Genomic DNA, 15,671 nt, shown 5'->3' with positions numbered 1-15,671 from the left:
AGAATGAAATTTATTTCGATAAGATCAATCATTTAAAAAAGTTTATTACTTCTTAAAACTCATAATACGGCAGCCCCTCTTAAAAACATGTCACATTGTATTTTTAACAAAAAGTTGAAATTTTTTTATTACTTTTGAGTATTATTGTGTAATAGAATTCTTAAAATGTAAAACAATTATATAATTTTTAATAATTGTAATTTAATTTTACATTTAAGTTTAATTAATTTTTTATTATTAAAATATAATACTATTGGAAAATTAAACTCTTCACTTATATTGATTTAGACAAAATCAATATTGATCGATAAATAATAATTATTGATAAAATTATTTGAAGGGTTTAGCTACTACCTGAAGCAATATCAGCTTTACACTATTACAGCATGCTTTCAAAAGCAATAATTTAGAATAATGTTTCAGTAGAATAAACTTTTTCTGTGCATTCATGTAGGATTCAGTGTCTTAACGTATATACGGGGGTGTGTAAATATGGGAAATTAGTTACTGATTGTAGCATAAATAATGTTATTCGTTAAAAATTATGTCAATCAAGAAACTTTTCTTTTCCTAGGCCACCCATTTTCTTCAATCTTAAGTCACCATTTATTTGTATCTCTAACCCCCCCCCCTCGAAAGGAAGACAAGAAAACAATTTGAATTTTCTGAGATATGCACCCTTTTTTCTTAAAAAAAAGAAGGGGGAAAGAGTCACCTATAGGATGCTTAAAGATATCTGAGATGAAAGGATGTTTTCTGTCTGTAGTAAATCAATTGGTTACACTTGGACTTGTCTTGTCCTTAAAGTGGTTCTTCTCTGAAAATTTAGCTTTATATTCTAACACATATGTCGGTGACAATCGCGGTGGTCCTTTTCTGGAACCTTCGAATTCATGAAATCGAATGTTGGCAACAAACAGATTTTGTTGTTTTACGGGATTGTTTGTTATAGGCAGAAAGCAAGATCAAATTAAATTGAACCACGTTTACCAGCAGTCTGTTACTTATAATAAAATAATAGGAACAACAATATTTTTCCCACTCCTTTATGCAGAATGACCAAATTTTTATTTAAAAAAGAAGTTAAATGAACAATGGAAATAACTTAATTAATTATTTATTTATTTCATTCTGATGTACACACCAGCTGCAAGTAAAAATTAAGCACAACTATTAAATTTATTTTTAATGACAGAAATAATATTATTATATTCAAAATATTTACATGTTCAAATAATTATCATAATAAAAGTTGATGAAATTACACACATATATTGCATATATATATAATCATTATCATTAAGGATTTTCCTTATTAGTTATTTTTATTAATTGAATTTAAAAATATGCTTAATATCTTTCTTAAATTTGCTATTTATTTTAAATTTGAAATTTTCAGTACTTTTCTTACTTCTTAATTTTAATTTTTACAATTTTCGTTATAAGATGTACAAAATATAGTTTACTTACACTAAAACCAATTCAATGATTGAAAATTTGATTTTATTGCTACTTATTTCCTTACATTTGATTTCAACATTAAATTAGTTTTAATGGGTATTCTTTTTAACATATTTTTACAGTCAACGAACATCCGGTTCACATTGTGAATTTACACATCTTTTGTGCTCAATATATATATATATATATATATATATATATATATATATATATATATATATATATATATATATATATATATATATATATATATATATATATATATATATATATATATATATATATATATATATATATATATATATATATATATATATATATATATATATATATATATATATATATATATATATATATATATCATAATAATAATAATAATAATTTTTGATTGTTGATGAAGCCCGTCATTTTGTGTTTTCAGTGTTCAGAAGCAGAACAACTATAAGTTTTTTATTTTATCACAAAAACATAAAATGTATAAAAAACAAAGAAAAGAGTAAGAAAATGAGTATAGTCATAGAAAAAGTTAAAATTATAATATAGTATTTGTCAGTTAAAATAAAACTTTTTGTTTAAGTCATTGCTAACAATTAAAATTTCTCCGAAGCAATTCTAAAGTATAAATTAAGGTAGTATTGTTAAGTTGAAACACAATATTTTTAGTTTTGATGTCAACAATACAATACAATTTTTCACAAAAACGATTGTTTCCATTGTTAAGTTCAATGTCAACAATTCGAATTTTCTGAGGCAACTCTTAATATCTCTCTCTCTCTCTCTCTCTCTCTCTCTCTCTCTCTCTATATATATATATATATATATATATATATATATATATATATATATATATATATATATATATATATATATATATATATATATATATATATATATATATATATATATATATATATATATATATATGGGTGATTCTCACGAAACATGATAATTCGGACCAGAAAATTCCTTCAAATTTAATTTCTTCAAAATAATCTAAAATATTTTTTGTATGCTTCTTTAGCTACACTAATTAATATCTTATAGACAGCAGTTTAGTTTATTGATATTTGCTCGTGAAAAAAAATAAAATAGAAATTCACCAAATCTTGAATGCCAGGAAAATGACTTATTACCTTAGAAGTTTAAAAAACAGTCATTTTAAGTTAATAGTAAGTAACTCAACTTAAGCCTTTATGTAAGATGAACCATAAATTGCTTACGTTAATTCTTTTTATCCACTGTAGAAAGAAACAAAAAAATTTTTGTTGCTGATATGTATAGAATAAAATTGTGTATAATAATCAATCATTAAATAAATAAATAACTTTGATTACCTCCAAGCGTAATACAATCATACATAAACTTGGTATTAGGTTAATATTTGCTTTCCCTCTTTACAGTATTAGCAGTTAAAAAGAATTTCTGGTAACACTTCAATGTCCTGGCATTCATGAGCCTGGAAAATGACAGCCAGGATAATGACAAATTCGCCATTCTATAGCATGTAACTTTACTTTAATTTAATATTTTGGCCGAAGACGCTTATATTCTGCAGAAAACAACAGTATTTCTTAAAATAACTCAGATAAATATATGTAGTTTTTGTTATTAATCATTTCAAGAAGCCATGAAAATGACAGCAAAAAAACCTACTCAACTTGAAAATTTTTTTGAAATAGATTTCGAGCCAGAAAATTGGTTCTTTATTCATGCAACAAGACATGTTCAGATAGGAGGGTATCTAATCAATCTATTAACATAAGATATTGATTCCTGGCACAATCTATTTTGGTTATAAATCACTAAATAAAAGTAGCCAGGGAAATGACAGATTTTCATGGGACAAACAAATTATAGACAAAAAAAATTATTTTAAACGAAGTTTTAGTAAACAATACCTTTTGCGTATATTCTAGAAATGCTTACGTAGAATAAGATAAAAAAAATTAGATTTTGAAAAATTTATGGGAAATTTTGAAGCTAGTTATTATTGGAAAGATTGTTTGGGACATGCCAGGAAAATGACATTTTGATATTCAATTAAATTTTTTAAGTATACAAAACAGTCAATGCTAGTGCAAAGTCATTTTAAAATGCTAACAGCAATGCTATTTATTAATTTTTTTTTAAAAAAAAGTAGTTCTTTTAGGATTGTAGTATGAATTAGATCTTGGAGCAAGGAACAGTGAATTGTCATGTTTCGTGAGAATCACCTCTCTCTCTCTCTTTCTATATATATATATATATATATATATATATATATATATATATATATATATATATATATATATATATATATATATATATATATATATATATATATATATATATACAGATAGATAGATAGATATACATATAGTTATTTTTTTTTAATGTTTTATCCTCAATATTTTATTTTATATTTATGATGATACTCAAAAAACCAGTTGATACAAATTTGGAAACACACTTAACTGAAATATAAAATTGGAACAATGTTTTCAGTAATTGTCTGCCATTTTGCCTTTACTATCGCAAAACTTTGTTTCTTCCTCAGCACGGTCTATTTAAGTGATATGGCCGTTTTGCCTTTGGTTATTCAAAGGCAAAGTTATATAATAAAAATAATATATTACAATATATTTTAAGTACAACAAATTATAAGTTAAATTAAAGGTTGGCAAATAAAATGAACCATCAGAAAAATTAAGGTCTTTTTTAATTCAACTGTTGAGGCCGTACATTTTCCAGATAAATTTTATCTCCTGAGTTTGAGAACATGAATTCACCGTATATATCAAAAAGTAGAATTGCTTGTATTAATAAAAAATGAGGATTAATTAAATGGCATAACCAAGGAACTTCATAAAACATGAATAATTAGTTACGACTTGAATCTTTTTTCGCAATTGATTTGTCTTATTTTTTATAACAAAACTCTCATTGATAATTCATTGGCTATGTACTATATTATGATCCTTTTAACCCCTTTCTTCTCGCCCCCGTCAAAATAACGAGGTGAAATTATGCTCTTTATTTCTCATACCCGTGATATTTCAGGGCTGGTGTGATCAAAAGTAATGTGCCAAAAAGATTAAAGCAATCTCTATCTTATGCCCGGAATCATATTTTTTTCTCAATCTATGCATCAGATAGCAGTGTCAGACAGTTTTTCATGTGTTTAGAGATTTATATTAAATTAGATGTCAGCACTCATTAAACATGTAAGCTAAAAATTCACTCAAAAATTAAAAATGAACACATATGTTTTATATAAACTTGGCTTTACATAATTTTCTTGAATAAATAAATGGACACTTTTATGACCGTTTTCTTCCCGATTATGCAACTATTAAGGGGCTGGCAAACCTAGTACAATTTTATGGTTATGGGTTTCATAGTATTTGAAAATGAAGGGGTATATATCCTAACATTTAGAACTTTGCATGCAATGGAGCTCATGAAATCATCAGTTACTTTATTACTTTACTTCCAGGTTGGTGAAGTTGTATAAATTACTGGACGAGCAAGCGTATACATTTAATTTCTTTACCAGCACTGAATTTGATTTTGAAATGGGTAATTTTATTACAGTAGAGGAACAATTAGATCCCAGAGATAAGGAGGTAAGATTTAGTTCTGAGAAAGGTATATTTAGATTTAGGCTGTATCAGGGAGTAATGAAACAAATTAAAAAAAAACACGCATTTAAAAACATTCATTTTTTTAAATTCAAAATTAAACTTTTCATAGGAGTGTAAAATCAGGAAACTGTCTGTCTCAGTTCCGCGCATACTTGTTGTCGGAAGCTGTATATATATATATATATATATATATATATATATATATATATATATATATATATATATATATATATATATATATATATATATATATATATATGTATATAACGTCGTTGCCGAGTGGAAGGATTAAAATAGGTCTAGATCGGGAAGGAGGGTACAAAATTTATTTATTAATTAATTATAAGACAGAGCAGTCATGAAAGTGTGTAAAAGTGTACACGAAAAGTTGCGCTCCTTGGTATTATGTTAGGGAAAATCTTGCTAAGAAAAATCCGTAAAATGTTTTAATGTAGAGAAAGAGGGGAATCTTAGTAGTTGCTATTGGTTTATGATATAGATCGAGCGTTTCCCACAGAGAGCAAAGGGAAATATGTCCTGCTTTTAATTAATTGCATACTTGAGCCAAAAATAGATTTAAGAACAGGATGTGGCTTTTGAAAGTGTGAGAAAGTATTTCGATTAGAATAATTAATTAGGATAACATAAAAAGATTAAGTGAAGCTTTTTATGTTATATATATATATATATATATATATATATATATATATATATATATATATATATATATATATATATATATATATATATATATATATATATATATATATATATATATATATATATATATATATATATATATATATATATATATATATATATATATATATATATATATATATATATATATATATATATATATATAGTTTTACAAGTGAAAAAAGATGAAAATAAGTTTTATCAGCAACCAAATATTTTGACTTTGTTATGTAATTTCGCTTAGTAAAATATAACTTAATAGTATTCTTAATTTTTATATTTTATAACCATGGTTGAACATCGACCCAATTATGTTCAACTCCGTAGCCTTGTAATTTTGAACTCAATCCGGAAGACAAAGCAACTCCTGGTACAAGTATTGGTAGACATTTGCCTTCTTGGAGAACTACCCTGCATTTGTGTTACATTAAGAGGAAAACTACGAAAGTCTCCCACGTTTCGCTTGACTGCAAGGGGACTATAATCTATGATCCGCTTACCACTGAGTATATTTTATGTCATCACTGTGGTCTGTTCAAGCTGGGTGCTGAATTCGTATCGACCAGACATCCCTGAAATTTGAACTCAGGTCATCTAATTAAAAAGCGAACGTTCTATCCCACGGTTTTTGGCACAATAGTTCAAAAAAATATATACAAATTAAAATAATCAAAATACATATAAAATTGTATCTGTGCAATGAAAAGCCTCGTGCTTCTCGATAGAGGCTCAGAAAATATTAGGAATTTTATCATCTTTATTCACTATTATTTATCAAAATTTTTCGGTCATAATTATTTTTATATCAATGGCGGTATTTGCTCATACAAATACTATTCATTATAGAACATTAAGACAGACAGACAATATGCCAGAAATTTATTCATGAAAACATTCTGATCTAATGCATAATTAACTAAAAAATATTTGTTAATATTTAAAATTTATATCTTTTAATTTAAATACACAACATATTTCTTGCGTAATTTTTATGATTTGTAATTTTTAATTTTAGTGTAGGTACAAGATATTCCATACAGCCCTCTGTTTTGACTTCCCCCTCCATCTCCGAATCGTCCAAGTCGCCTATAACCTTTAATCTTTTTTTTTGGCAGCCTCTGGGCCTGATTCCCATAGGTGTCCAGTTGGTGTTCTTTTTCAAGCCGTAATTATTTTCTCTCCTCTCTATGTGTCCAGGTCTGAAAGACGCTGGGATTTGATTAAGCTAACAATATTTTTCTCCTGATGATTTTCTCCATTTCGTCCGAATTCCCTATTCTCCCTGAATCATTAATAGGTCCGAATATTCTCCTCAGGACCTTTCATTCAAACACCAGCAGATCATTTTCATTTTTTTATGTCATTGTCCAGGTTTCACTACCATTTGTCACAATTGGGCTGACAATAGTTTTATAAAGTCGATTTTGTAAGCAATTTATTTTTAATATCTTCCTTCTTGAAGATACACAATTTAAAATGTCAGTTTTCCCCTGTCATTTTGTTCACTATATTCTAAATTTCATTCCAATTTAAAAGGTAAAAAGCAACATTTCTAATAGATTCTAATACTGTTTGAAATTAAGGATTTCGAAACGAAATGTTTCTCAAAATTAACGCTCAAGAATTGCTGAAATCGTTGAAAGTGAAAGTTTTATATTTCTGAAAGTGTAGTTAATAAAAACAATGAAAGCAATATCAAAATAATAAGTGTGATTCTGGAGTCATATAGATTCACTTAAACAATATGTTCCATAATGACTGTGTTATTATTTGATTTTAGAATGATTTGATTTTTTTTTATTTTAGAAAATAAAAGGAAATATGCTTGTTAGGTGTCGTAAGTTATGAGGAAAATACCAAACAATCTATTTTGTCACTAATCGAGAAAGTTAAGGCTAAGACATCAGATCCTGTTTGATGAACGAAAACAGAAAGGGTTTCAAAAGTGATTTTAGAAACATCTACAAAACTCAAAATAGAGTCAAATTGCTATATTAATTTTCCTCTCTCCATTCACTTTAATTTATAACTAGTTTTTTAGTTCATTGCAAAATTTATTTACCACTGACTCCTAATGTATAATTATTTTTAATGTATATTTCATGTATATTCAAAACATTTATTCGTTTACTAGATGTTTTCTTTGAGACGAGATGATATAGATTTAATCAAACTGCAGAAAGAAGTTCCAAATGGAAGCCCATATTATGATTGGAAAGTTGTAGATAAGCTGACGGCAGAAGAAAGAATGGAAAAAGTTATAAGGTATGTGTTTTATTTTTTCCAATCCTCAAAGCAATTAAATTTCAAATTTCTGAAAAGAAATTATTCTCTTCCATAAATCCCTTGCGCTCTTATTATTTCTCTCTCTCTCTCTGTATATATATATATATATATATATATATATATATATATATATATATATATATATATATATATATATATATATATATATATATATATATATATATATATATATATATATATATATATATATATATATATATATATATATATATATATATATACATATATAAATATAAATATAAATATATATATATATATATATATATATATATATATATATATATATATATATATATATATATATATATATATATATATATATATATATATATATATATATATATATATATATATATATATATATATATATATATATATATATATATATATATATATATATACACACTCAAGAGCCAAAACATTATGACCACCTTTTAATAACGAGTTGGCGCACCTTTAGCCCACAACACAGCTGCTACCCGCCTTGGCATGGATGCCACAAGCCTTTAGTAGATGGCCGGAGGAGATTGCATCAGATGTTCAAGCAACGGTCACGAAAATCTGGGATATTGCGACTTAGTGGTCTTTGAACTCTGATCTGCCGTTCCATGACATCCCAAATATGTTCTATCGGATTGAGATCCAGAGAGTTAGGCGGTCAGAACATTAACTGGAAATCAGCATCATGATCTTGGAACCACTCCAACACAATTTGAACCTTGTGACATGGGGCGTTGTCCTGTTGGAAAATCCCATTTCCCGCTGGAAAAACAGAGGCAATGTAAGGGTGCAACTGGTCCGCAATGATGTTCAGATACCCTGTAGCATTCATGGTCTGCTCTACCACAACCACGGGTCCCAGAGACGCCCAAGAGAACGTTCCCCAAGGCATAATACCGCCGCCACCGGCCTGTATATGACCTACTGTACATTGAGGGAGCAACTGTTCACCTGGAAGACGGCGTATCCTGACACGGTCATAGGCGTGATGAATGACTAACCGTGATTCATCTGACCAGGCGTAGTTGGCGATGACGCTTGGTCAGCAAAGGCACACGAGTGTGACGTTTGCTGTGTAGCCCCATATCCAACAGTGCCCGCTGAACAGTGTGCTCTGATACTATTCTATACCCTGCATTGGATTGGGCCGTCAGCTGAGCCACTGTCTGGCTGCGGTTTTGCTTCAAAAAGCGAGACAATCTCCGATGACCTTTTTCTTTGATAGCGTTTGGAAGTCTAACACCTTGTCGTCTACTGATGGTTTCACCGTCATTCATCCAGTTTGAATAAGTACTAACAACTGTAGATTGCGAACAACCCACGAGTCGTGCAGTTTCGGAAATACTTGTTTTGAGCCTTCGAACCATTACAATCTGCCCTCTATCAAAGTCGCTTAGATCCGCAGCCTTTCCCATCACACACAGAAGTAAGTGAAAGAATAATTCCTCAAACTCTCCTGCAACAGTTAAATACCACTTCCACTTGATCACTTTCCTTCCACGTCATCCAGGAGAGTTCATTGCAAAACGTAGGGGTGGTCATAATGTTTTGGCTCTTGAGTGTATATATATATTTCAACATCTGGTAACTGAAACATCTGGTCTGAGTCAGGGTCATAGTTTCGAAGGTACTTAGTAGTTTCATCTTTTTGAATTTTTATCCATCTACACAACGCACCGCACAAAATCGTCAGCTTAAAGAAAAAATGTATCATGCCAGCACATGGGGGAATTGATAAGAATGAGACCATAGTTTTAAGTTGAAAAAATTGAATGGTTGGTGCTATACTTCAGAATGGTTGAAACTATATTATAGAAAATATTATACACTCAGTGTTGAACTATTATAACGTTCAAGTTTTCTGCAACATTGATACTGTATCGAGTTGAACCATAATATATAGATGAACAAGTTGAAGGGTTAATACTATACTACATAATGGTTGAAACTATCTTAAAGAAATTAATATACGTACACAATGTTGAAGTATAATATCACTCAAATTTGCTGCAACATTAATATTGTATCGAGTTGAACCAATTGAATGGTACATACTATAGTTAAAACAGCTCTTGACCTTTTGATGAAGAAAGTCTTAACCTTTTGCAACTAATAACCTGGCCACCTAATGCATTTTTTCTATAATTAAAACAAGAAAAGTGCACTAAACGGTTTTTTTACTGAATACAACATAATACATTTACATAAATTTAGTCAAAAATGTGACAGAAAGTACTCTATTTTATTGATCAGAATTAGTGAGGAGTTTACATTCAACATACAGAAATATAAAATTATAAGACTTTATAAAAAAATATCAATAAATGTGTTAAAAAATTAAATATTGTAATATAACGAAAAACCGCGATTTTCAGGTGGGGAAAACAGTTTTATATATTTGTCACTCCTAAAACGAACCACGTAAAGCAGAGGTGTCAAACTCAATTTTGCAGAGGGCCATATATTAAATTTAGAATGTGTAGGCGGGCCAGATTCAAATAAAAAAAATGTACTGAACTATTATAACATTTTATTTATCTAATTATATGGTACCTATATAATATACGGTTGTTAAAAATCATATCAAAGTTATAAACGATGGTAATTATTTTGAGCTCGAGAATCCAGATACCTGACTTCTCTTGTTCTCAGAATGCGTGCTGCATGCTTTTTTAATTCCGGGTAGTTATCCAAACTCTTGAAATATTGTGTATAAAATGTAAGAGCGTTAACCTCTTTAAATTTTTCTTTCAAAATAATGTCCGATAGAAGATTTATCAACTCCATTTGCAAATGAACTAGTGCCTGTGAAGCTTCAAAATTGAATGGATTGTTGAAAATTGGGAATTCCGTTTCATTCATTTTGTGGAAGTCTTCGAAACGATTGTTGAATTCCGTGATCAGATTTTGCAGAAGTTGAGAATACTGATCCAATTTTTTTTGGTTCACTGTGCCAAATGATTTTAAATGAGGGAAATGATCCAAAGTTTGATTTTTTACCTGATTTTCCCACAACCTCAACTTTGTTTCAAAGGCTTGAATACATTTGAGTGACAATCAGATTCTTACCCTGTAACTTTACATTCAGATCAGTCAAGTGTTAATTCATATCTACCAAAAAGACACAATCAATCCACCAGTCATTGTCATAATCAATTGGGTTGCCTTTTTCTTACATGAAAGCTTGAATAGGGTCACGTAATGCAAAAAATCCTTCTAAAACTACTCCTCGACTGAGCCAACGAACTTCAGGGAAATAAGGGACATCAAAAAAATTTTCGTCCAAAGCTTGTAAAAACTGCCTGAACTGTCGGTGATTTAGTCCTTTGCTCCTTATAAAATTTACTATTTTAATTATAGGTAGCATGACATGGTCCATTTTTAAATGCTTGGATGCCAATGATTCCTGATGAATTATACAGGGAAATCCCACAAAATTCCCTGATGTTTTCTGTTTTAATTTAGTTACAATGCCCGAATGATTGCCACCCATGGCAGGTGCGCCATCCGTAGTTGTGCTGCTAAGTATATTCCAGTCGAAGTTTTCGCCTGTTGCTAAGAAATGTCGTTACTGTCTATCTCTCTCGCTTGTCTATGCCCGCGCTGCCCTTGTAATTACTTATAAATGTAGTGTGCACATTTTAAAACTTCCGTAGAGGAATAGAGGGAAGTCTAAAAGCTCTAAAAAACACGATTCTTCTTTCTGTGACATATCGCGATAGCGGGCCGTATTGATACGGACCGGGGGCCGGATGCGGCCCGCGGGCCGTATCTTTGACATGACTGACGTAAAGCGTGTACTTTACTCTCAAAGAACAAGAAGATATGGATCTAAGTTTATTTCAAATAAGCCTTTTTTTAGTGTTTCGTGAGACAAAAACAAAACTTTTAAGTCCACAAAAAATGAGGTCGTTAAAAACTATTTTATATTACCTTTTTAGTGCTGATGTAATGTTAAAAATGAATCGCAAAAACTTTGCTACTTTCATAATCATTTAACGAAATTTAAATGCCTGAATAAGGATTTGTTTTATACTAACTTAAATACTCGTTCTTCGTACAGCGTGAGAAATAGAAAACAATCTATAAATTTGTTCTGAACACCATGAAATCATGCACAAATCTAAACTAGACCGATACAATTAATAGAGTTTAAACAATTCCGTTTTTTATTCATTATTATTTGTTATTTGTCAATATTCTCAATGACTTTACTTTATTAGATTTACAAAAATGCATTTTTAACTGTTCGTTCTATCAAAATAAAGATTATTGCTCGAGGCCGATTCTTAAGAGTCAAAAATTACCACTATCAACAATTTTCCGCAGTAGGCATCTTGGTACTTATATTCGTACGTTTAATACCTATTGAAGCATTAACTAACAAAATACCATGAGTACTTAGTACCACAATTAACGGGTGTCAATAATGATAGGATAATCTTTTATGGTTGTCCTAGACAAGTAAGTACCTTTTCTCCATTTATTAAACGTTTCAGAGAAAAACTTTTTTTTAATTCATATTTTGAGCCAATTACCAAAATTAATTCATTTTATTCTAGATGATAATTAGTATTGATACTAATACTTTTGTAATCATTTTTGGCGAACTGTCCTCGATACTTATTTGCAAGGTCGTAAAAAAACCACAATTATTTTTGACGCAAGTCCTGCTTAAGTGAGGTATTACATACTACTGATATTGTTCTCATAAGTGATGTGATAATTAGGACCTATTATACGTATTTATTTTTCTAATATCGGTACCTTAATTGGTTTTTTATCTCCTCCGAAACGCATAAGTACCCTGATATTTCTATACTACATATTCATGGTACCTAATACAATACCCTAATTTTTTATTACTTGTATATTCCGCTGTGGCTTCATAATTTTAAATTTAAAATAATATAATTAAAATTCTTCGAAATTGGAATTAACTATTCATATTTAGCACAATTTTCCAATGGCTAAAGAAATAATTTTCATTTCGTTTTATTACTTTTTGTGAGTGCCCACTATTTAAGTCTAAAAATACGCTCTACAAAAGCGTTACCATATATCTTTCAGGAAGAAATTCGATCACGTCATTACGAAGAGAAATGGGATACCTGCAAGTGACGTAGTTTGGGTATCTTGATCCTGTTTGAGTTTTGATCCTATATAAGTCTCGATCCTGTATATGATGGAATGTTAATTAACTTCGTAAATTAACATTCTTATGTGGAGAAACTTAGCTCGGCTTTAACAAGTGATCTTGTTTATAAACTGTCAACTGGCGCTGAAGTCATGGGTCACATGTCTGTGCATCAGTGATCATCTTCTCGAGTTGCAAGTAGCCTGATTGTAGTTGATTTTTCTTATGAAAACCTAACCCAAAATAACTGAAGATATAAATTTATCAAATCTAGCGATAAAACTAATTTTTAATTGATTAAATCTGCAAGTTAGCAAATAGATCATAGCATAAAATATTTATCAAATCCAGTGGGAAATTCATTTTTTGGATGCAACGCTTGAACCGGTGCTTGGAAGTTTTTCCAAAATAGACATTTAGATCCACCGTGTCAATGACGAACGTATGTACAAAGAGTTAGGTGTGAATCCACTCAGAAATGTAGATTTATATAAAGTAAATATAAGCACTCATAAATGTAAATATTCTGCTTTATTCATGTCGAGGATTTAATTTATCCCACTTTTATATAATTAACAGTAATTGTATAAGCAATTACTACTAAAAATAAATTTTTAAGAATTGAATACTTTAAATAAAGGAATTTATACTTAATGAATATTTCACTCTTTCAGGCAAACTTACATTACACGCTTTATCCAGGTTACTGCATCGATATCTTTGAGTTACATTTTGTACAAAATCCTGGGCTTCATATCTGCACTGATTTTGTAGTTTGAACTGTTTTTGTATCAATAAAGTTTACTGTTATTATAAATAGTTAATATAATTAACTATTTATAATAACAGTAAACTTTAAAAGCATAGCATATCATTAAAAAGCAAAGAAACTAGAAGCAGTGGAGAAAAATAAAGATACTATTACATTTACAATAACGTTGTTTAATTTTATGTACTTGTTTGTAGCGTCGTTTCTTTTTTAATTTACTTAATGCTCAATTCCGTAAAATAAAGGTGATTTTATGTCATTTAGTCTATCAAATGAATGTATAAGGAGAGCATGCAAAAACTTTTGGAGCATGTATATATATATAAATTTACATATATATATATATATACACTGGTTATCATAAATTAAGGAAAAATCACAAAAATAGCGATAACTCTTTCAAAAGTAAGCCAAACCGTGCAAAATTTGCATATGTTGTCCACTAAGAGTAGCTGAGTAAAATTGCAATATGCAAATTAGTGGCGCTGCACTCGGCTTACGTCATCTGCCTGGAGCATAAAAGTCCAAGTTTGAGAGAAAGCACACAAATTTTACTGTGATTGCGACATTGAAAATCTGAGATAGCCAATTCGTAATAATGACCTCTAGGCATCATTTGCCTGAAGAACTACGATGGAGAGCCATCGGGAGACTAGAGGCAGGGCAGAGTCAATCAGAAGTGGCCAGATGGCTAAATGTGAGTCCATCTGTGGTTCATAGACTTTGGAGGCAATTTCAAACCACAGATTCGGCATCTAGGAGGTTCAGTCAAGGACGGCCAACTGTTACGACCAGTGCCGATGACCGATATTTGACATTAAGTGCACGCAGGAATAGAACCGCTCCTCCGACACATCTTAGATCCTCTCTTGCTGCAGCCACCGGAAGGTTGGTGTCAACGTCAACTGTGCGCAGAAGGCTCCACGAAGGTGGTCTGTATGCGAGACGACCAGCCATTTGCGTGCCGCTCACATCACGCCATAGGAGAGACCGTTTGCAGTGGGCCCGACAACATGTCCACTGGACGTCAGATCAATGGAGGCCTGTTCTCTTTACGGATGAGTCCAGGTTTAGTCTAGAAAGTGACAGTAGACGTTATTTGATATGGAGAGAACCTGGGACCCGTTATCATCCATCAAACATCCGTGAAAGAGATGCATACGGAAGAGGCAGTGTCTGTGTTTGGGGAGGCATATCCTTAGGAGGGCGCACATACCTCCATGTCTTTCCAAGGGGAACCGTGAATGCTCAGGTTTATCGAGACAACATCCTTGATGCTTATGTGCGCCCATATGCCGGGGCAATTGGTGATTGCTTCCTGTTACAGGACGATAATGCAAGACCACACAGAGCTCGCATTGTTGATGATTATCTTCAACAGGAAACAATTACTCGCATGGAGTGGCCAGCTCGATCCCCGGACTTGAATCCTATCGAGCACGTTTGGGATGCTCTAGGGAGGCGTGTATCTGCCATCAATCCGCCCCCTCAGACCCTTGCCACGCTTGCAACTGCTTTACAAGAGCAATGGCTCTCACTTCCTATTGAACTGATAGACCGCATAATTGAAAGCATCACACATCGCTGTTTGTGCTGTATTGCTTCTAGAGGCAATCATATTCCATATTAAAGGTACTTTTTCTATTGCAAACCGATACTTCCAATTTGTTTATTT

At 30.6% G+C, this 15,671-nt stretch overlaps 1 protein-coding gene across 1 annotated transcript in view; it reads left to right on the top strand.

The window, feature by feature from the left end:
* LOC147807199 (fatty acyl-CoA reductase 1-like) overlaps positions 1-14,178 on the top strand; it is a 67,327-nt gene extending 53,149 nt beyond the window's left edge. Inside the window, exons 11-13 of the mRNA XM_087167951.1 lie at positions 4,937-5,066; positions 7,918-8,048; positions 13,902-14,178. Coding sequence (XP_087024077.1) covers positions 4,937-5,066; positions 7,918-8,048; positions 13,902-14,001 — 361 coding nt within the window. The 3' untranslated portion in view covers positions 14,002-14,178. The remainder of the gene's footprint in view (positions 1-4,936; positions 5,067-7,917; positions 8,049-13,901) is intronic.
* The last annotated feature ends 1,493 nt before the right edge of the window (positions 14,179-15,671 follow it).

The sequence above is a fragment of the Parasteatoda tepidariorum genome, chromosome 7 (assembly GCF_982258835.1).
Source record: "Parasteatoda tepidariorum strain Cologne lab strain chromosome 7, Ptep-v5.0, whole genome shotgun sequence".
In the NCBI taxonomy this organism is placed as follows: Eukaryota; Metazoa; Arthropoda; class Arachnida; order Araneae; family Theridiidae; genus Parasteatoda; species Parasteatoda tepidariorum.
Note: the sequence above shows the minus strand (reverse complement) of the source record. Positions and strands in the feature narration are given on the sequence as shown.